Below are 23,352 nucleotides of genomic sequence, written 5' to 3'. Positions count from 1 at the left end.
CTGAACTTTGACGAATCTCCTGTCAGTGCTTGGTACCAGCATGAGCTAACTTTATGGCTCAAGCCAACAGGATAATTTGCTGAGATCTGACAGCACCCCCTCCAGAGAATCCCTGATCTCTCCAAATTTGGTCGAGATCTTAAGTTTATTTTACTGTACAACTCTTCTTTTTTTTGGAGTTTTACTTGCTTTCAACAGGGAGGCAAATTTCCTGCTTCCATGACAATGGAATGCAGGTAACTCCTTTATGAAGTTTGAGCTTGCTTCTTCCAACAGGGAAGATGAGTTGTTTTCCCTGCTTCTAGGATGGTAGAGAGCAGTCTACAGCCTGAGACCAATCACTAGGTAAGAAACTAGTTTGGGATTGTATCTTGCAAATTCCTTTTAAATGACTAAAATAAGCATTTAACAACCAGCTGGTGTTAATTTCTGCTTACACTTAGAGTGCTCAGAAATCATATAATTTGGATCTTCCTGCCTTTGCTTCAAGTTGTCCTGCCTTTCCAGACTGAATAAATACATATCTTACATATATTAATTGATGTCTCATGACCACCTTGGGCACATGTCATCAGGACTTCCTGAGGCTGTGTCCCGGATGCGTCCTCAACCTTGGCAAAATAAACATTCTAAATTAACTGAGACCTGTTGCAGATTTTCTGTGTTCACAGGACTGATTTCTTTTTTAACTGGGAATTTTAAGCACCAATATGTGCAAGATTTTAAAAATCATATCTGGATATAATTGCATAAAATATGAGGCATAAGACCATAAGGCCACGAAGGAAAAATGCCCAAATACTAATCAAGTTCCTGTTAAGTTAGAAATCGTAGAAGGAAGAACTAATAGTGTTTACTCTGTGCCAACAACTGTTCCAGGAGGTTTACAAGCAACAGGTTGTGTAATTCATTGTAGCAATTTACCAAGGTAGGTATTATTATAATACCCATGAACAGATGAGGAAACTGAGGCACAGAGAAGACGAGCAACTTGGATGGAGCCCAGAAAACTGACCCAGGGTCCCTGCTTTACACACTGCTGCCTCCACAAAGTCTTGGGGGCTGTCTTTTTTCCTGTTTAGAAATAAGAGTCTCGGCCAGGTGTGGTGGCTCACGCCTGTAATCCCAGCACTTTGAGAGGCCGAGGCAGGTGGATCACCTGAGGTCGGAAGTCCAAGACCAGCCTGACCAACATGGAGAAACCCCGTCTCTACTAAAAATAAAAAAATTAGCTGGGTGTGGTGGCGCATGCCTGTAATCTCAGCTACTTGGGAGGCTGAGGCAGGAGAATCACTTGAACCCAGGAGGCGGAGGTTGTGGTGAGCCGAGATTGGGCCATTGCACTCCAGCCTGGGCAACAAGAGCGAAACTCTGTCTCAAAAAAAAAAAAAAGAGAGAGAAATAACAACCTGTGCCCCAGGAAGCAAGACTTCCCTCTCACCAGGGTACTCCCTGCTCTTGATGCTGTCACTTATGGATACCACAATTTCTATTAGGTGCAGACTCCTCTTTAAGCTCCTTGGAGTTGGTACTGTGTGCTATCACCACGTTTCCACCAGGGTCCTCAGCATGGAACTTTGCCTATCAGGCCTCAATAGCCTGAACTGAATGGAAATTCATTAGTCCCAGATATGTAGAGCCACAGATTAGATGCTACTTGTCTGCAGGATCTTATATGGTACAGAGAGAATTCTTGTAAACATGATTTAGCCTCTTGCTGAGAAAAACAGGTGGTTCTGTTCCTATGTCAGAAATCAATAACTGGTATTTTAACTCTAGTCCCACCCCACACCAAATTGCAAACATGGAAAAGGTGCTGAATACTTTGTGCTTCTGTTTTCCATCTTTTAAAAAATGAGATTAAAATACCCTCTTCTGTTTTCCTAGAAGCATGGAAAGGATAAAATTAATTTTGATTAAGAGAGCATTTCGTCTCTCAGGGAGAAGATGGGCAATCATTCATCATTTTTGGTATAGTGAACCTATAGAACTTACTGTACTTCTTCAGCTGGTTGGCCAGGGAGTAGGCAATAGTTTGAGTTATGAGAAATTTCTCTTTGAGGTCTCAGAACTGCTGTTTGCTTTCTGCCAGCTGCAAGCGCAATTCTTGGTTGATTTCTAGGATGCTCATCTCTGCCCTCTCACTCGACAAAAGGCTGGCAGACACAGCCATGCTGACATTTATGCCAGAAGAGGTGGAGCCAGGGACTAAGGAGAAGAAACCCAAACACATAATGGGTTGAAGACTAGTGAAATCAAATAGGTTTAATCAGGACTGAGGGATGACAATAACTGGAATTGTTATCTTACCGCTGAGAAAACCTTGATCACGCCCCACAGCACTTTAGAGTCCTTAACCACAAAAACAGAGTTTGAGATGCCAGATATCTGAGCCAAAGGCACTGCCTGTAGCTCAGACTCTGACAAGAGTGAGGCAGATAGTGGCCAGCGAGCCAGGTAATGGCCTGCAGTTGCAATAACAAAATTAGAAGGTGGGAGTGTCATGGAACCTTAGGAGCCCTGCATTACAATTGCCCAGGGTTTGCTGAAACACAAGGCCTCCTGGTCTTACCTGAGGGTCACCATTGAGGGGGACCATTTGTTCAGCAGTCATTCTCAGTATTTGTGTACTTTTGTGACAATGCCACAGACCCATCTCTTTCCCAATACATCTAAGTGTATTCCTCATTGTTCGTTTCTTGTGTGTACAAGGCAGAAACAGTTTCCCAACAGGTTATATTTTCTTAATGGTAGTCATGAAGTCACCACACCTTCTCTTTCAGTTAAAACAGAGCTGAAGGCTTTTCCACAGGTGAAAGATATCAAACTGTTAGACTGCCATGATATTCTCAGGGTCTTCTGCAGTTTTTTCTGTATCCACTAAAAAGTGAATGAATAATTCATTTTTTAAAAATGTTTTCTTTCCCGTCTCAGTATTCTTCTTGCTGCATCTCATTGTTAGGTTGATTTCTTTTCTCTTACTGGATGAGAATTTTGCCTTTTCATTGCACTTAAGACAAGTTTGACATCACTATCTTCAAAGCTTTTCTTCTATGTGTGGGTTGATTTGTTTTCTAATGTCAGTGAGCCCTACCGTTTATACTTGTCACTTATCGATGTCATTCTAGTCCCACAAGAGCTCTTTTCAAGGTATCAAGTAATCCAAATAATTTATACATATATCACGTGTGACCATCTATCTTGGGAAGTTTTGTAAACCTGATACTATTTTGTTGTTTTCATTCAGTTTTCCCGTATAATGAAAAGAACAGGGCCGTGAGCAGTTCTTATGGAACATTGTTTGACATATATATATTTTCTGAGTTTGTCTAACACTATTGAAGTGTGGTTGCCTTCCACTAACAGAACATGGCAAGATCAAGGGGGCAAGACATGGTCAGGGGTGGTTTGTGATCCTCAGTGTTTCTGTGCAGTAGAAGGTGAGTTTTAGATGAGAGGGATGAGTAGGGGAGAGTGATCCCCTGAACCACCTCCTCACTTTCTCAGCTTTTATCCCCACCTAGGTTTTGTGAGCCTGGGACTGGGGAGATAGTCCCACAGCCCAGGTCTTCTAGGTTTGGCTGCTGGACTTGTGTGATTTGAGGGTGCAATGAGCGTGACCCTGGGCTACTCAGCATTCATGTGGAAGTGAAGGATGGAGGACTGGGTCAATCTCATTTGAAAGCATGCCTCTCAGCAGCCCCCACCATCCTCCGACTACACTGTGTAAGGACATTGCTTTGAAATGTATCAATGTAAATAAATTTATTTTCTGGTGTCTGTGAGACCTGACATTATATGGCAAGAAAAAAAATTGTAAAATTTCTTTATTTTAAAAATGGTGAAGGTCGGGTGCGATGGCTTACGCCTGTAATCCCAGCACTTTGGGAGGCCGAGGTGGTGGATCACCTGAGGTCAGGAGTTCGAGACCAGCCTGCCCAACATGGAGAAACCCCATTTCAACTAAAAAAAAAAAATACAAAATAAGCCGGGCATGGTGGTACATGCCTGTAATCCCAGCTACTCGGGAAGATGAGGCAGGAGAATTGCTTGAACCCGGGAGGAGGAGGTTGCAGTGAGCTGAGATCATGCCACTGCACTTCAGCCTAGGCAACAAGAGTGAAACTCCATCTCAAATTAAAAAAATGGTGAAACTGGAGGTCACAAAGTTACATGACTTACTTGAGGTCACGCAGAGATGAGTTCTGAGCACTGCCAATAGAAGCAATCACAATAATTATTCAGTAATTATTCATAGACTCCAGATAATTTAGTAAATATTTATATAATTATTCAGTAATTATTCATTGACCAATTTGTACCAGGCATTTTGCTCAAAACTGTGCACACATATAGACATTGTATTTTCACCATAATCCTTAAAGTAATGTTGTTATTCATAAAAAACAGATAAGAGACCTGAAGAAGAGGGATAACAAATTATTTATTTGACCAGATTTCCATTTTTTTTGTTTCTGTGATTCTGAAAGAATGAACAGAATGAGTCAAGGGAAGAATATTCATTACCGTATCATTTTCCAAGACAGAGGTGTGCCCTCCTAGAGTATTGGGACCAAAATTCAGAAGTGTCTGAAATGTGAGACTTGGGTCTTCCCTTGACTGTGTTTAATTTACTATTCTATTGAATACCTATGAGTCTCACTAAGATTTTTGCCTTTTTATAACCACAATGTATGTTTTATGAAGAGGATTTTACTATTAGATCTATTTAGAAAGAATAAATATAAGTTATTGTTTAGCTTTTATGCACTGGACTTAATATTTTTCTGATTTCTGTTTTGAGATTAAATTTTCAAAAGAATTTAATCTGTAAAAAGAATTTAATCTGTAAAAAGAAAAGTAACTGTTATTACTTATAAAGAACAAATTAGTTATTGGTTTGAGTTTTTGAAGATGAAGCACAAACTTCTGATTATATCTTTGTTTATCCCCATCAGGCGCCACCCATCGTCTCTCAGAATGACCTGGCCTTGCTCCTACACTTACCCGTGCAGTGCTGAACCATCTCCATGCACTGTCCAATTCACTCAGTGATTTGGGCTCCTCCCAAGGCTCCCTGAAATGGGTACAGGTCTCAGGATGTCGGACACATTTTAGTTGCAAAAGCAACCCATACTGTAGAGAGGACAGCTGTGTTCTTACTTCCCCGAAGTTGGCAGAGGTGTCCTAGGACACAACGGAATGCTTTCCATTTTTAGAAGGTCTTTTCTTCATGTCTCAATGCCTCTGGACAACTGTCCTGAACATGAAAGAAATTGCTAAATTTCTGATCTTTTGTTAGATAGCTAGAATAGATTTATAAGACTTCCTTTCTTTCCCATGTCTGCCGAAGTTTGAATTCTTAGCAGTATGATTCCTTTTCTTGTAAGGTGAGCAGCTTAGGAAAGATTGGCCATGTTGCTGTGCAAAAAGAGATAAACTTAATTTCTACTCAAAGCATGCTTGAATTTGAAACTAGGGCTTCCACTGTTCCAGAGTTGGACTGTCACTGTCTCGGGCATGTGTCCCGAAGGGCTCCTGTCTCTGCTGTACTCAGGATAAAGTTTAAATGGAGTCCAGCAAGCCAGATCTCCTTTACTTCTAGGTTCCCCTAACAGTTTCTCCTCTGCTTTAGAGACTGCATTGAAAATATTCTTGTTCTGCTGTTGTGTTTTGGCTGTGGAATGATGTGATGCAGCTCAATGGGTCCTACCCTCAAGTTGATCAGAGTAAGAAACAGCTGTGAAAGTTAGTGCAAATACAAGTTCATTCTCCTCCTGGCACGAATTTTGATTCTATGGGCTCAGATGGGCCTGGAATGTGTTTGTTAACATTATTCAGATGTGCAGTCAGTTTGGGGACCCACTGATACCATTGACCTTACAGTTTACAGGATGATTATTTCTGTTTTGCTGATGAAAAAACCAAGGCACAGAGAGTCTGTAACTTGCCCAAGTTCCCTTTGCTGTAAGCCCTGGAACCAGATCTCAAGTGGAGCAGCCTCTTCCCCAACCCCTTCCCACATTTTTCAATTCAGTTGTGTCAGTTCTTTCCAAGTACGTGTTTCTCTTCCCTATACCTTATTTCTACAAACAACAGCAAGAACAACAACATCTTTTTGAATTTAATTTGTTTCATCTGATACATTCCATCACAGCATGCTGTCAGCATCATATTCTGGTCACTTACTATTAATGCAAGATGCTTGAGATAGGCTCTCGTTCTGTCACCCAGGCTGGAGTGCAGTGCTGATTATAGCCAACTGCAACCTCAGACTCCTAGGATCAAGTGATCATCTTGCCTCAGCTTTCCAAGGAGCTGGAACTGTAGGCACACATCACCATTCCTGGCTAATTTTTTTTTTGTTTTTTATAGAGAGGAAATCTTGCTGTGTTGCTCAGAGTGGTCTAGAACTCTTGGCCTCAAGCGATCCTCTCACCTAGGCCTCCAAAAGTGCTGGGATTACAAGAGTAAGCCACTGACCCTGGCCCTGAGATGATTTTTTTTTTTTTTTGAAAATATAGGGCATGGAGATGTGGAAAGACACCTTGCTTTATTATTGTTGTTATCATTATTTATAAAGTATAATTCATAAATCACAAAATTCACCATTTTTAAGCATACCATTCAGTGTTTTTTACTATATTCTAAAGGTTTTGCAACCATTACCACCATCTGATTTTAGAATATTTTCATAATGACAAAAAGCATGCCTGTACTTACTGCCAGTCACTCTCAATTTCTCCCCTTTTTGCAGTTCCTGACAACCACTAATCTACTTTATCTCCCTATGGATATACTTGTTATGGACATTTCCTGTATATGGAATAATACAACGTGGCCTTTTGCACATGCGTCTTAGCACAATATTCTCAAGGTTCATTTTTGCTTTAGCTTACATCAGTACTTCAATCCTTTCTATGGCCAAATAATATTCCATTATACAGTTATACCACATTTTGTTTATCTATCCATCAACTGATGATCTGTTGGGATGTTCCCACTTTTTAACTATTATGAATAATGCTGCTGTAAATGTTTTTGTACATGTTTTTGAGTGAACATCTGTTTGTAATTTTTTTGGTTATACAACTATGAGTGCAATTGCTGCATCATAAGTCACTTTATATTTAACTATTCGAGGAACTGACAGACTCTTTTCCAACTTCAGTGGCTATACCATTTTACATTTCCACTAGTAATATATGAGAATTCCATTTTCTCCATAACTTTTCAAACATATTTTGTCTTTTTTTTTTTAAGTAACACTAGTGGGTGTGAAGTGATACCTCACTTTGGTTTAAATTTACATTTTCCTAATGATGAAAAAATTGAACATATTTGCAGGAGCTTGTTGGCCCTTCATATGTACCCTTTAGAGAAATGTCTACTCAATCCTTTTTTCTCATTGTTAAATTTGGTTGTCTTTTATTGCTGTTTTATGAATTATTTATATACTCTAAATACTAGACCCTTGTCAGATATATGACTAGCAAATAGTTCCCCATTATGTGAATCATCTTTTCACTTAAATGACAGAGTCCTTTGAAGCATGAAAGTTTTTTTATTTTAATAAAATCCATTTATCTATCTATTTTCAGGTTGCTTCTCCCTATTTAAGAAATGTCTAATCCAGAGTCACAAAGATTTATACCTGTGTTTTCTTCAAGACATCACTTTTGGAATGAGAACTTTCCTGGGTTTTAGTGGAGGATAGACATTGTTTATTTATGCCTCCTGTTCATTACAATATTTTTCCTGATCGGTATTCATATGCCCACTGCCCCTCCATGGAGCATCCCATGACCTGTAACAGAGCTCTGGGGACTGGTATCCTTCCACTAATTTTGATGCAGGTGAGAGCCCTGGTCATATATTTCAGCTTGAACCTAACCCAACCCAGTTGCATCTATAGCTCAGGGCCATTAGAGTTGAAGTCAAGAGCCACTCTGAGAATGCTTGGCAGCCCATGCTACTCTAAGACTGCAGTGGACTTTTTCAGTTCATTCCAGACAGAAGAGACCACAGGGGTTGGACCCAGTCAAGATTTTCACCTCTGGTGTTAGAAAGTAGACCTGCTTCAGGGTTTGGGGAAGGTTATTTAATATGAATTAGATCCTCTCTAATTATTTATACTGCATGTGTGACTTCTTTCTAGAAACAACAGAAGAATATGTTAGAACATTTTGTCTATTCTTTGTCAATTGTTGTTTGACTACAATTTTAAAGTAGATAAAGGAAAGCTTAGTGTAACTATATTCTTAACATTTAATTAGGGTCCATGTCCACTGCAATGTGATCATATTTAATTCTATAAACTCTCTAGTTACTTAGATATTATCTGGTGCCTAATGAGAAAATAAACTCAGACAGATTAGAAAATTTCTCTAGGTCACAAATCTAGTAAGAAGAGGAATAAGAATTAGAAGCCAGTTCCTTTTGGCCTTCAAAGCTAACCTTGTACCATTAGACCAAACTGAATGACAGTACTTTTACAGGAATTGGTCTCAGAGTTTGTGGTTCTACATTGATTTTCCCAAGGAAACAGTGTGTCATTTTAATCTTATTTTAAACTTTTAAATTTCAAACATTTTTAAAAATTATACATTTTTTGTTTGTTCTGTTCCATTGCTTTTGGTTTCTTCTCAATGGATCCCTATTATTTATATGCTGAATATTTGTTACCTATCTTCTGTCACTTTTCACTTTTTTTGAGTGTTTGTCATCTCTCCCTTTGCTTTACATTAACAGTTCTTCACTGAGGTGTAATTTGCATAGAGTAAAATTCAAAAAACATAAGGGCACACTTAATAAATTTTAATGTAATTATGCATTGTATAATAACACCCAGATCAAGATAGAGAACATTTTCCCCCATGTCAAAAAGTTCTGATGTGCTTTTGCCAGTCAATATTCATCCCCCAAATGAAGAATACAATCTGAATTTTGTCACTGTCTGTGTCCCTTTGTGTTGCTGGAGAGGAATACCAGAGGCTGCATAATTTTTTTAAAAAAAGAGGTGCATTTCACTCATAGTTCTGCAGGCTGCACAAAAAGCGTGACACCAACATCTGCTCTTAATGAGGGCGTAAGACTGCTTCCACTCATGGCAGATGGTGAAAGGGAACCAGCGTGTGCAGAGATTATATGGTGAGAGAGGAAGAAAAAGAGAGAGAGAAAAGGTGCAAGGCTCTTTTTTAATAACCAGCTCTTGCAGGAACTAAGAGAATGAGAGTTCACTCACTACCTTCTCCCAGGAAGGGGAGTAATCTATTCATGAGGGATCCACTCCCATGACCCAAACACCTCCCATTAAGCCCCATCTCCAACACTGGGGATCAAATTTTAACATGATTGGAGGGGACCAATATCTAAACTATAATAGCCACCATAGATGAATTTTTTTATTCTTGTGCTTTATAAAAATGGAATCATTTAATATGTTGTCTTGTTTTGACTTCTCTTACTCAGGTGGTTATATATGCTACTAATTTGTTTGATTGTGCCTTTCTCTCATTTTATATTGTTTTGGCCAAGTAATATCCTATTTATTGTAGGATTATCACACAATTTGATATCATTTTTCTTTTTTCTTTTCTTTTCTTTTTTTTTTTTTTTTGAGACGGAGTCTCGCCCTGTCGCCCAGGCTGGAGAACAATGGCGTGATCTCGGCTTACTGCAACCTCTGCCTCCCGGATTCAAGGGATTCTCATGCCTCAGCCTCCCAAGTAGCTGGGATTACAGGCACGCGCCTCCACACCCAGCTAATTTTTATATTTTTACTAGAGACGGGGTTTCACCACGTTGGCCAGGCTGGTCTCGAATTCCTAACCTCATGATCCACCCCCGTCAGCCTCCCAAAGTGCTGGGATTACAGGGGTGAGCCACCGTGCCCAGCTTGATATCATTTTTATAATGGTAGACAGGTTTATTTGTTGACTATTATGCATAAGTAATTATGAGTATTCTCGTACAATTCTTTCTGTGAAGACACATACACATTTCTCCTGAGTATGTATAGCTAGGGATGGAATTGCTTGGTGAAAGGGTAAAAACTGACACAAAGTTTTGGGAAGTAGTTGTATTATTTTACATTTCTATGAAAAATATAAGCCATTTCCTGTTGCTCTACATTCTAACCCACTTAATATTTTCAGTCTTTTTAATTTTGGCCAATCTACCAGATGTGTAGTGATATCCTATTTTGGTTTTCACATGCCTATTGGTCATTTAGATATATTTTTATGTAAAGGGTCTTTTCAAATTTTTCTGCTCATTGATATACTGGGTTGTTTGTCGTTTTCTTTGGGATCTATAGTTCTTTATATATTTTGAATGAGTCCATTTCAAATGAATGAGTCCATATATGTGTATATATATTTACATACATTGCAAATAATTAGTCTTGGTTTACAGATAGCTTTTAACTTGTTAAACAATAACCTGTAATAAGCAGAAGCTTTTTAAAAATAAAGTACAATTTAATTTATTTCTCATTGTGATGAGTGCTACAGTATCTGGTTCAAGAAATATTTTCCTATGTCAAGTTCATGAAAATATTTTCTATTTTTCTTTTACAAGACTTCTAATTTTAACTTTCACATCTTAAGTTAAATTTAATGTATTGTGGAAAGTGGTTGTTAATATTAAATTTTTAAAACAACAAATATTATTTTACTCAAGAACTTTTTTATTGAAAAGTCTTCCATTTCCTCAATTAAGGGCATTAGCGTACTTGTTTTTAAAAAATTTAAATAACTGTACATATGTGGGCATATTGTTTGAAACTGCATTCTTTTACTTTGATACATTTATGTATACTTACACCAGTAGTATAATTTTTAAGTCATTGTAGCTTTAAAATGAGTTTTAAAATATAGCAGAGTAAGTCCTCCAATTTATTGCTTCTTTAAGACTGGCTTGCCTGTTCTAGATTCTTTGATTTTTAAATACATTTTGAAATTAGCTTTTAAATTTCTCTAAAAACTACTATTAAAGTTATTAATCAGAATTATGTTGATGTAATATTCTAACAAAATGGAGTCTTCCAATCCATGAACATAATATATATATATATTTTTAGCCTTCTTTAATTTCTCTCACCAATACCCTTTAGAGGCTTTGTATCTGCTTCAATGTATGTATTCTTAAGGATGTGATGATTTTGGATACTAATTTCTATTGTGTTTTATTGAATTTCATTTTCTAGCTGCTAATAGCTAGTATGGAAAAAATAAGATTATGAAATCCACTTTATAAAGGTATAATTTAGGTACAACAGTCTGCACCACTTTAAAATGTGTAATTCAATGCATGTTTACAAATGTATACACTAATGGAACTACTGCCACAATCAAGATTTAGGAATTTCCCTATGCCCCAAAGTTTCTTGTACCCCTTTGCAGTACATCAGTCTTTCAACTCTCAGCCCCAAGGAGCCACTGTCACTTTAGGTAAGTTTGCGTTTTTAACCATTTTCTATAAATGAAATTATACCTGTGTTCTTTTGTGCCTGCCTTCTTTCATGCATCATCTTAATTTTAAAATGTATCCAAATGAGTATCTGCATCAATAAATAATTCCTTGTAATTGCTGAGTAGTATTCTTTTGTGTGGCTACACCATGTTTGTTTATACATTCACTTGTTATTGGACATTTGTGTCATTCCATGTCAGAGCTATTAATAAAGTATAATGAGCATCCACATACAGAATATAGTGCAGACATAGTGTGTAAATTCCTAGGAATGGAATGACTGTCCAACTGATTTGTATATGTTTAACCTTATAAGAAACTGTTAGCCAGATTTTGAAAGGAGTTGTACCACATTTTATTCCCACAACTATAAGACTTTTAAGTGCTTTTTATCCTGACTGACATGTGGTATTTTAAATGTTTTGAATTTTAGCCATTCTCATGGATACATAATGGTATCTCATCATTGTATTGATTGATCTTTCTGATGACTAAAGAGTTGAGCATCTTTTCATGTGCTAATTGACCATTCATGTATCTTCTTTTCTGAAGTATTTATTCAAGTCTTTTGAGAAACTATTTTATAGTGCTGTTTATCTTATCAAACTGCATTTTATATATATATATATATATATATATATATACCCCAAAAAATCCTTTGTTGGTGGTAAATATGATATCTCCTATATTGTGGCTTCTTTTTATGTTCTATTAATGTTCCATATTTTGGACATAAAGATAAATAATCTTCAAAAAAGTGATTTTACATGTACACATACAAATTCATGCCTAAGAATAATTTATTAGATAGATATGTAAGGATCTATTTCTGGATTCTCTCTTCTCTTCCATTGATGTATGTTGTATTTTTTTTTAACAATACACATGATCTTGATTTCCATAGCTGTATAGTAATTCTGGAAATATGTAGTGAATTCATTCACCATTGTGTTTTTATAATATTGCTCTTTTATTATTCTTGATCATTGACATTTCCATATAAATGGTAGAGTCAGCTTGTAAATTTCTACCGAAACGCCTGTTGGAATTTTTATTAGAATTACATTGATCTGGAGATCAGTTTGGGAAAAACTGACTTTTAAACTATAACAAGTCTTTTGATTCTTGACAAGGTTTATCTCCCCACTAATTTAGTTCTTTTATAATTTCTCAAAGCAACGTTTGGTAGTTTTTAGAGTACCAGCCTTACATAAATTTTGTTGACTTTATTTCTAAGCACATCATGTATTTAGAAGTTACTTTAAATGAAATTGTATTTTTATTTCATTTTCCAAATGCCCATTGCTGATATACAGAAATACAACATACTATATTTATATTGAACTTATATTTGGCAATACATTGCCAAAATAGCTTAGTTTTTGTAGATTTTTGTAGTTTTCTAGGATTGTTTACATACGCAATCATTATCTGCGAATAAAGACAGCTTCAATTCTTTCATTTCAGTCTTTTCAATGCCTTTATTTATTTTATTAATTTTTTTTTTACTTTATTGATTTGGTTAAGATCTCTAGTATAACGCTGGATTGAAAGAGTAACAGAAGATATTCTACCTTTTTTCTCTGATTTAATAGAAAAGCATTTGACCATATGCCATTCAATATAATGTCACCTGTAGCGTTTTCAAATTTGCCCTTAGTGGGGTTGGAAGTGTTGCCTTCTGTTCTTATTATGCTGAGAGTTTTGAGAGGTTTGTATTTTTTAATCATGAAAAAGTTTTCAATTTTACCAAATACTTTTTCTGTGTATGTCAAGGTAATCTTATGCTCTTTCTCTTTTATCCTGATAATATAGAGAATTATATTGGGTATTGAGATATAACTTACATGCAAGAAACTATACATAATTAAAGTGTACCATTTTAAACGTTTGAACATAATATACATCTGCAATCATGATAGTGGATATAGATCGGGCACAGTGGCTTACATCTGTAATCCTGGCACTTTGGGAGGCCAAGGCAGGCAGATTGCTTGAGCTCTGGATTTTGAGACCAGCCTGGGAAACATGGTGAAATCGCATTTCTAAAAAAAAAAAAAAAAAAAAAAAACTAGCCAGCCATGGTGGCATGTGCCTGTAGTCTCAGCTACTTGGGAGGCTGAGTTGGGAGGATGGCTTGAGCCTAGGAGACAGAAATTGCAGTGAGCCAAGATTGTGCCACTGCCCTCCAGTCTGGATGACAGAACCAGACCCTATCTCAAAACAAACAAACAAACAAACAACACAAAACAAAAAAAACCATAGAGGATAGGTCTACCACTTCCAAAGTTTTCTTGTGTCCCTAGTAATTCCTTCTTCACCTTTCTCTCCCCACCTCAGGCAACAACTCGTTGTCTTTCTGTCATAATAGATCAATTTAAATTTTCTAAAGTTTTTTATAAATAGAATCATATAGAATGTACATTTTTCTTGTTTGATTTTTTCATTCAGAATAATTATTTTGAGATGTAGACATGTTGTCAGGTGTATCAATAGACCGCTCTGCTATACTGCTGAGTAATATCCTATGTGACTGATACATCACAATTTATTTTATTCATTCACCTGTTCGTGGATTTGGATGGCTTCTGGTGTTAAGACTAAAGCTTCTATCAACAAATTTGTATGGACATATCCTTTCCTTTCATTTGGATGTAATAGCAGTATCATATTGTAGGCACAGGTTTACTATTTTAAGAAGCTGCCAAATTGTTTTATAATGTGCTTGTAAAATTTCACATTCTCATCATCTTTGCCGGTATATGGAATGGTGAATTTTTTAACTTTAGTCATTTTACTTGGTATGCAGTGGTTTAAATTTGCATTTACCTAATTACTAATGATGTTGAATACCTTGTCATGTTGTTCTGTGCCTTTCATATTTTTTTTTTGCCAAAGTATCTTTACACATCTTTTATTCATTTGAAAATTTGATTTTTTTTGTCTCCTTTTTAATAACCTTTGAGAGTTCCCTTAGTGTTGTAGACAGGAGTTCTTTATCAGATATGTAATGTCCAAATATACTTTCCTAAGTGTGGCTTGCCTTTTCATTCTCTTACAAATGCCGTTTTTTTTTCTTTTTTTTTTTTTCTGGAGACAGAGTCTCACTCTGTTGCCCAGGCTGGAGTGCAGGGTCATGATCTTGGCTCACTGAAACCTCTGCCTCCTGGGTTCAAGCGATTCTCCTGTCTCAGCCTCCCAAGTAGCTGGGATTACGGGTGCCTGCCACCACGCCTGGCTAATTTTTGTATTTTTAGTAGAGACAGTTGTTTCACCATGTTTGCTAGGCTGGCCTCAAATGCCTGACCTCATGTGACCCACCCCCCCTTGGCCTCCCAAAGTGCTGGGATTACAGGTGTGGGCCACCATGTCCAGCCACAAATGTCTTTTGAAGAGCATTTTTCTAAAAGTGTTGTTGAAGTTAAATTTATTAATTTGTTCTTTTACCAGTTCTTAGGGGGAATTCTTCTAGCTTTTGCCCATTCAGTATGATGTTGGCTGTGGGTTTGTCATAGATGGCTCTTATTATGTTGAGGTATGTTTCTTTGGTGTCTAGTTTGCCGAGAGTTTTAACATGAAGGAATGTTGAATTTTATCAAAAGCCTTTTCTTTATCTATTGAGATAATCATGTTGTTTTTTATTTTAGTTCCATTTACGTGATAAATCAAATTACATGTTGAACCAAGCTTGCATCCCAGGAATGAAGGCTACATTATCATGGTGGATTTGCTTTTGGATGTGCTGCTGGATTGGATTTGCTAGTATTGTGTTGAGGATTTTTGTGTTCACGTTCATCAGGCATATTGGCCTGAAGTTTTTTTTGTGTGTGTTGTGTGTCTTGGCCAATTTGGTATCAGAATGATGCTGGCCTCATAAAATGAGTTAGGGTGGGGTCCTTCCTCCTTGACTTTTTGAATAATTTCAGTAGGATTGTTATCAGCTCTTCTCTATATGTCTGGTAGAATTCAGCTATGAATCTATCTGGTCCAGGCCTTTTTCTGGTGGTAGGTTTTTTATTACTAATTCAATTTATGGTCTATTCCTGGGTTTTATTTTATTTTTTCTAATTTAATCTTGGGATTATATGTTTCCATGAATTTACTCATTTATTCTAGGTTTTCTTACTGCTCTCATTGAGTTTTGTATGTATTTTCACATCTCAATTTTATTCAGTTCAGCTCTGATTTTGGTTTTCTTTTCTTCTACTAGCTTTGGGCTTGGTTTGCTTTTTTTTTCTTCCTAATTCCTCTTGGTGTAATGTCGCTTTGTTAATTTTCTTTCTTTTTTTCTCTATTCCTTTCAGCACAGAGTTATTGATCCATAGATTGTTAATTTGAGATCTTTCTAACCTCTCCAAAAATGCCCACTCTCACCACTGCTATTCATCATGGTATTGGAAGTCCCAGCCAGAGCAATCAGGCAAAAGAAAGAAATAAGAGGCATTGAAATACAAACAGAGGAAGCCAAACTATCTCTATTTTCTGATGATATAATTCTATATCTAAAAAATCCCATAGTCTCTGTCCAAAGGCCCCTAGAACTGGTAAACAAGTTCAGTAAAGTTTCAGGATATAAAATCAATATACAAAATTGAGTAGTATTTTTATACACCAGTAACATCCAAGCTGAGGGCCAAAACAAGAATGCAGTCCCATTCACAATAGCCATGAAAACAATAATATTTCTAGGAATACAGCTAACCAGGGAGGTGAAAGATCTCTACAACAAGAATTACAAAACATTTCTGAAAGAAATCAGAGACAAGACAAATAGAAAAACATTCCATGCTCCTAAGCAAATTAATGCAGGAACAGAAAACCAAATACCACATGTTCTCACTTATAAGTGGACATGGGAGTGCAGATATCTCCACTAGGTGTTCATCTCATTTCCTTTGGATATATACTCAGAAGAGGGATTGCTGGGTTATATTTTTAACTTCTTGGGAAACCTCCATACTGTTTTCCATAAGGACTGTACCAGTTTACATTTCCACCACCAGTATACAAGTGTTTCCTTTTCTACCCACCCTTGCCAACACTTCTCCCTTGTCTTTCATACAATCACCAACCTAATAAGTGTGAGGTAAAATCTCATCATGGATTTTATTTGCATTTCCCTGATGATTAGTGATATTGATCAACTTTTCATATACATGTTGGCCATTTGTACGCCCTCTTTGGAGAAATATCTATTCAGGTCCTTTGTACCTTTTTTAGTCAAGTTATTTATTTGTGATTGAATTCTATATGTTCTTTTTATTTTGGATATAAACCCTTTAACAGATATATGGCTTGCAAATATTTTCTCCAAATGAGTAGGCTGCCTTTTCATGTTGTTGATTTTTTTTTTTTTTTTTTTTTTTTGCTGTGCAGAAGCTATTTGGTTTGATGTAGTCCCATTTGTTTATTTGCTTATTTTTGCTTTGATGTCTTATCAAAAGAATTATTGCCAAGACCAATGTCAAGGAGCTTTTCCCCTATGTTTTCTTCTAGAAATTTTATGATTTCACATTTTACACATAAGTCTTTAATCCATTTTGAGTTGATTTTTGTGTATTTTGTAAATGTGTCCAATTTCATTGTTTTGCATGTGGATATCCAGTTTTCCAAGCACCATTTGTTTAAGAGACTATCCTTTCCCCATTTTGTGTTCTTGGGGACATGGTCAAAAAGTAGTAGACTGTATGTACCTGGGCTTATTTCTGGGCTATCTATTCTGTTTCTGGTCTGTGTGTCTGTTTTAATGCCAGTCCCATACAGTTTTGATTACTATAGCTTTGTAATATAATTTGAAACTACATAGTATGAAAATTTCAACTCTGCTTTTCTTTCTCAGGACTGCTGTGTCTGTTCTGGGCTTTTGATGATTACATACAAATTTAGAGGTTTTCTCTATTCTGTGAAAAATGCTATTGGAATTTTGATAGGGCTTGCTTTGAATTTGTAGACCACATTAGGGCAGTACAGGCATTTTAACAATATTTATTCTTCCATACCATATCTTTCCATTTATTCATATATTCAATTTCTTTCAACAATGTTTTATAGTTTTCAGTGTGTAGGTCTTTTGCCACCTTGGTTAAACTTATTGCTGATTTTATTCTTTTTGATATTATCATAAATAGTATTTTTAGATGTTTTATTGAATAGGTCATTATTGGTATACAGAAATCCAACTGCTTTTTATTAGTTAATTTTATATCCTATGACTTTACTGAATTCTTTTATTAGTTCTAACAGGGTTTTTTGTGGAGTCTTTAGAAGTTTCTACATATAGGATCATATTATCTGCAAATAGGAATAATTTCATTTCTTTTTTTCTGATTTGAATGCCTTTTAATTTTTTTTTCTTTCCTGGTTGCTCTTGTTAGTACTTCCAGTATCATGTTGAATAGAAATGGTGTGAGTGGGCGTCCTTGACTTGGACTGGATCTTAGAGGAAAAGATTTCAGTTTTTCTTGATTGATTATCATGTTAGCTGTGGGCTTCTCATAAGTGGCCTTTATAATGTTGAAGAAATTTTTATCTATGCGTTATTTGTTGAGAGTTTTTATCATTAAAGGATGTTGAGCTTTGTCAACTGCTTTCTCTGTATCTACTGAGGTGATCACATGGTTTTCATCTTTCATTCTGTATCACATTGACTTGCATATATTAAACCAAACTTCAACCACAGGGATAAATCCCACTTGGTTAAGACATATATTCTTTTTGATGTGTTGTTGAATTTGGGTTGCTAGTATTTTATTGAGGATTTTTTTATCTGTGTTCATCAGAGATATTGGCCTGTAGTTTTCTTTTCTTTTGGTGTCTTTAGCTTTGGTATCAGGATGATGCTGGCCTCTTAAAGTGATTTTGGCAGTATTCTCTCTATTTCAATCTTTGAGAAGAGTTCAAGAAGAACTAGCAATAATTATTTTTTGAATGTTTAGTAGATTTCAGCTGTGGAGCCCTTTTGTCCTGAGTCCTCGTCCTGGCATTTCTTTTTTTTGGGAGGTTTATAGCTATTGCTTCAATCTTTTTATTTGTTATTGGTCTGTTCAGGCTTTCTATTATTTCTTGATGGAATATGGGTAGGTTGTATGTTTCTATGATTTTATCCATTTTCTCCAGGTTATCCAATTTGTTGGTATATAGTTCTTCATAAAAGTTCTTTATGATTCTTTTTATTTCTGAGGCATTTGTTGAAATGCCTCCATTTTCATTTTTGATGCTATTTATTTAACTCTTCCCTCTTTTTTTTAGTCTAGTTAAAAGTTTGTCAATTTTGTTTATTTTTTCAAAAAATTAACTCAATTTTGTCAATTTTTCTATAGTTTTTCTATTCTTTAATTGATTTGCTTCTGCTTTGATTTTTATTATTTTCTTCCTTTTGCTAATTTCATTTTGTTCTTTTCTTAGTTCCTTGAAGTGTAATGTTAGGTAATTTATTTGAGAACTTTTTTAATGTAGGCATTTATTTTTTATTATGATTTTATTTTATTTTATTTTTTGAGTCAGGGTCTCACTCTGTTGTGCAGGCTGGAGTGCAGTGGCATAATCTTGGCTCACTGCAATCTCCCCCTCTTGGGTTAAAGCAATTCTCGTGCCTCACCCTCCCTGAGTAGCTGAAATTATAGGCATATGCTACCATACCTGGCTAATTTTTGTATATTTTGGTAGAAACGGGGTTTCACTATGTTGTCCAGGCTGGTCTTGAACTCCTGACCTCAAGTGATGCACCCACCTCAGCCTCCCAAAGTGCTGGGATTACAGGCATGAGCCATTGCACCCTGCCATTGCAGGCATTTATCATTATAAACTTGCCTCTTGAGCTGCTTTTGCTGTTTTCAAAGGTTCTATTATGTTTGTTTTCTTGTTTGTCTCATGATATTTTTAAATTTCCCTTTTGATTTGTTCTTTGACCCATGAGCTGTTCAAAAGTATATGATTTAATTTCCCTGTTTATGTGAATTTTCCAATAATCCTTCTGTAGATTTTTAGTTTCATAAAATTGTGGTCAGAAGAAATATTTGATGTAATTTCAATCATCATAAGTGTGTCTATGATCTACATTTTATTAATTTTTTATTAATATAGAGAAGTTGTACATATTTTGGGGATATATGTGATAATTTGATAAATATATACAACGTATAATGATCGAATCAGTGTAATTAAGATATCACCTCAAACCTTTATCTTTTCTTTGTGTTAGAAATATTCCAATTCTTCTCTTCCAGCTATTTTGAAATATACAATAAATTATCTTTAACTGTGGTCTCCCTACTACACTATTGAATACTAGAATTTATTTCTTCTATCTAACTGTATTTTTGTACTCATTAACCAACTCCCATCATCTCTCCATTCTCCTTCCCAGCCTCTGGTACACACTAATTTTTATGTATGGAATGACACATGGATCTGATTTTTTACTTATTTTTATATGCATGTGGATATATCATATTCATTTGTTTAAAAAAATCCTTGACCATTTGTTGAAGGATTATACATTTTTTAATATATATTTTTCTTTTTCATGTTTGTCAAAAATCTGTTCTCCATATATGTTTTGATTTATTTTTGGACTGTATATTTTGTTCCTATTTTATCAATCTATTTTATTGATCATATCCCAATACCATTCTGTTTTGATTACTATAATAGTTTTTCAAATCAGGTAGCGCTAACTCTCCAAGTTTGTTCATTGTACAGGCATTTTGGTTAGGCTAGTTCATATTAATTTTAAAATCAGCTGATCAATTTCCACCAGAGATGCTTGCTGAGATTTTGAGTGGAATTGCATTGAATTTATAGTTCCAATTGGGGAAAACTAACATCTCAACAATATTTAGTCTCCTGACCCATGAACAAATAATGTCTCTCTAGTTTTTAGGTATTCATTATGTTCTCTGTGCAACGTTTTGTAATTTTCAATCAGACTTATCCCTATGTATTTTATATGTCTGATACTATTGTAAGTGGTATTGCTTTTTACATTTCAATTGTGCATTGGAATTACACAACATAGAATTGATTTTTGTCTATTGATCTTGTATCCTGCTAGAAACAAATGTTTTTCAGATTCAAGTTACATTTGGCAGTGACAATATTTTTAGGGTCTTGTGTATTTACCAGGTGAAAAGAATCTTTTTTATTTCACCTGGAGCTTTATCATCAGCCCAAGGAAGAGGAATGTCCCAACCCGTATCAAGTTCTGAGGCTGGGCAGAGTTTGTACCTTGTGGACCAATGCACGTGAAATGTTCTGCATGTTTACTAATAAGTTTTCCTTAAGAGTACTTATGCAGTTGATCGGGCTTCCCGTGTGCATGTCTGTCTGCAATGTTACATTTGTAAAAGTTAGAAGCCAATGTTATCCCTTATTTTCAAATTTAGTATTCAATAATCTATCCCAGTGTTACGTAGTGTCAGAGACTTTGGGATGGTCTTCAGTGATATATCCATCAAGTTATCATGAGTAGGTACCTGATCCTGACTAGTCTTATTTCTGACGTGATGTATTACAAAATGAGACCAGATCTTTAAAATAACTAATAATAATGGGCTTGAGAGGGTTTCTTTGTGAAATACTCAGCCTTAGGAGCCAGTAGATCCTACTCCACATGTGAAGTAGGATCTACTCCCTTCAGTATGTGAGCATCAAGACCCTGATTCTGCAGTGGAGTCTGCAGTCCCTTGCTGTATCAGCCTCATTCCCTCAAGGGAGAATGAATGGCCTTCAGTTTGTTATGTCACAATTGACACGTGTAGCAGATTTGAGTGCCTCTTTAGTTATTGACCTAGATTTATGTCCAATCATGTCAAGCTTGCTCACCTGGGTGAATCACAAGGTCACATTCCCAGTGGGTCATTTGACTGTGTCACAAAAAAAAAAAAAAAAGCATTCATTTGTCATTACGTATCTCTCCTAAAGTTCACCTTTGATAGGCTAAAACATGGCCCACAAACAACTTTAGGGGTGGTTTCTTAAATGTTTGTCTGTGGTTTACTAAAGTCGTATTACTCAAATGAATTTATCTTTTACTCCAGTTTTTTATTTCTCCATGTTCTGCCTCTATGACAGAACCCAAAAGTCAGTATAAACATAAATCCCACTGATTTATAACCAATCAACAGTATGTATGTTACATACTGTACATTGGGTTGCCAGCCTTCTTCCTTCTTTTACCTGTTTCCTATTGGATGGTAAGATAATATGGGCAGGGTTTGATGGCTCAAGTTTGTAATTCCAGAACTTTGGGAGGCTGAGGTGGGAGGGTCACTGGAGTCCAGGAGTTCAAGACCAGCCTGGGCAACATAGTAAGACTTCATCTTCTTTTTTAAAAAATAAATGTTGTAATGTTATTTGCCACTTTTATTAACATCCCTGGACTACAGTTCTACCACTTTTTTAAAGCATACATTATTATTATAAGATGTGCTTAAATCTGCATATTTGTGAGCACCATTAATATTATTAATAGTTAAAATCTATAGTAGTGAATTATTTGGTTAGGTCAGAGACTAAAGTCTGAACATTAGAAATTCACTATTTCTTTCAGGTGTATGTGTGCTGTTGTGCTAATCCCTCACCTCTGTCAGAAAAGTCATTGTGGGCCCAAGCCAGTAAGTAAACAGTCTGTGAAAGAATGAATGAAGATCCTAAAATAAATATGTAGTGCCCACTGAGTGGAAAATTTTGCAAAAGTTGTTTTTCTACAATGATGTAATGTTTCTCTGAGCCAGGTCATCTGTTCCTTCGAAGGCCCCAAATTATTATTATTTTTTATCATCTTTTGGTCATTGTCATTAACTCCATTCTGCCCTTGCCTATGTCATCTACCATGCTATCTGTTTCACTGCATGGCACTAGAGACAGAGCCATTTTTCCAATTTTAAGTGCATTAAAAGACACGCGTCTCTGAAAGAAAATGGAAGTCAGTGGTTCTCTTTGATTTTGGTATTTAAAGCCATCATTAGGGTCAAGTGGGAAATATGTTTTCTCCAGAAGTTATTAGGGGCTGTTCAATGCAGTAACTTTTCACTTCCTACGCTACAATTGATCCCATCTGTGATAGTTAATACTGAGTGTCAACTTGATTCGATTGAAGGACTAAAAGTATTGATCCTGGGTGTGTCTGTGTGGGTGTTGCCAAAAGAGATTAACGTTTGAGTCAGTGGGCTGGGAACGGCAGACCCACCCTTAATCTGGTGGGCACAATCTAATCAGCTTCCAGCGAACTAAAGCAGGCAGAAAAACGTGAAAAGGAGAGAGACGGGCCTAGCCTCCATCTTTCTCCCATGCTGGATGCTTCCTGCCTTCAAACATTGAACCCCAAGTTCTTCAGTTTTGGGACTCGGACTGGCTCTCCTTGCTCCTCAGCTTGCAGACAACTTATTGTGGGACCTTGTGGTTGTGTAAGTTAATACTTAATCAACTCCTATATATATACATATATATATAAAATAAACTATATATACACACACATATATACATATGTGTGTGTGTGTGTATGTATATATATATATATGTATATATATATATATAAAATATACATATATCCTACTCGTTCTGTCCCTCTAAGAGAACCCTAATACAGATTTTGCTACCAGGGGTGGTTCTAGAGGAACAGAATATTAAGGATGGAGTTTTTCATTGGTTTTGGGGTTTCTGGAGTTGGCTGCTTAATATTATTGGACCCAAAAATGCTAAGGACTCTACTTCTAACAGTATGGAAAACACTGATAGTCTTCTGTGCAAACAGTTTAGAGAGTTATGCAAAATAGGTGCATTTGACGCTCATGATTCACTGCTCATGAGAGGCAAGGAGTTTAGTGACTCTATACATAATACCTTTGAGCATATGTGAAGAACTAAGGAACATAATGA

General features: G+C 36.1%; 1 protein-coding gene across 1 annotated transcript in view; it reads right to left on the bottom strand.

The window, feature by feature from the left end:
- LOC100447686 (neuroblastoma breakpoint family member 12) overlaps positions 1-23,352 on the bottom strand; it is a 2,265,351-nt gene that overhangs the window by 1,046,495 nt on the left and 1,195,504 nt on the right. The window contains 1 exon segment of the mRNA XM_055078592.2: positions 1,996-2,208. Coding sequence (XP_054934567.1) covers positions 1,996-2,208 — 213 coding nt within the window.

The sequence above is a fragment of the Pongo abelii genome, chromosome 1, assembly GCF_028885655.2.
Source record: "Pongo abelii isolate AG06213 chromosome 1, NHGRI_mPonAbe1-v2.0_pri, whole genome shotgun sequence".
Classification (NCBI taxonomy): domain Eukaryota; kingdom Metazoa; phylum Chordata; class Mammalia; order Primates; family Hominidae; genus Pongo; species Pongo abelii.
This window is presented reverse-complemented; position numbering and strand designations above follow the sequence as displayed.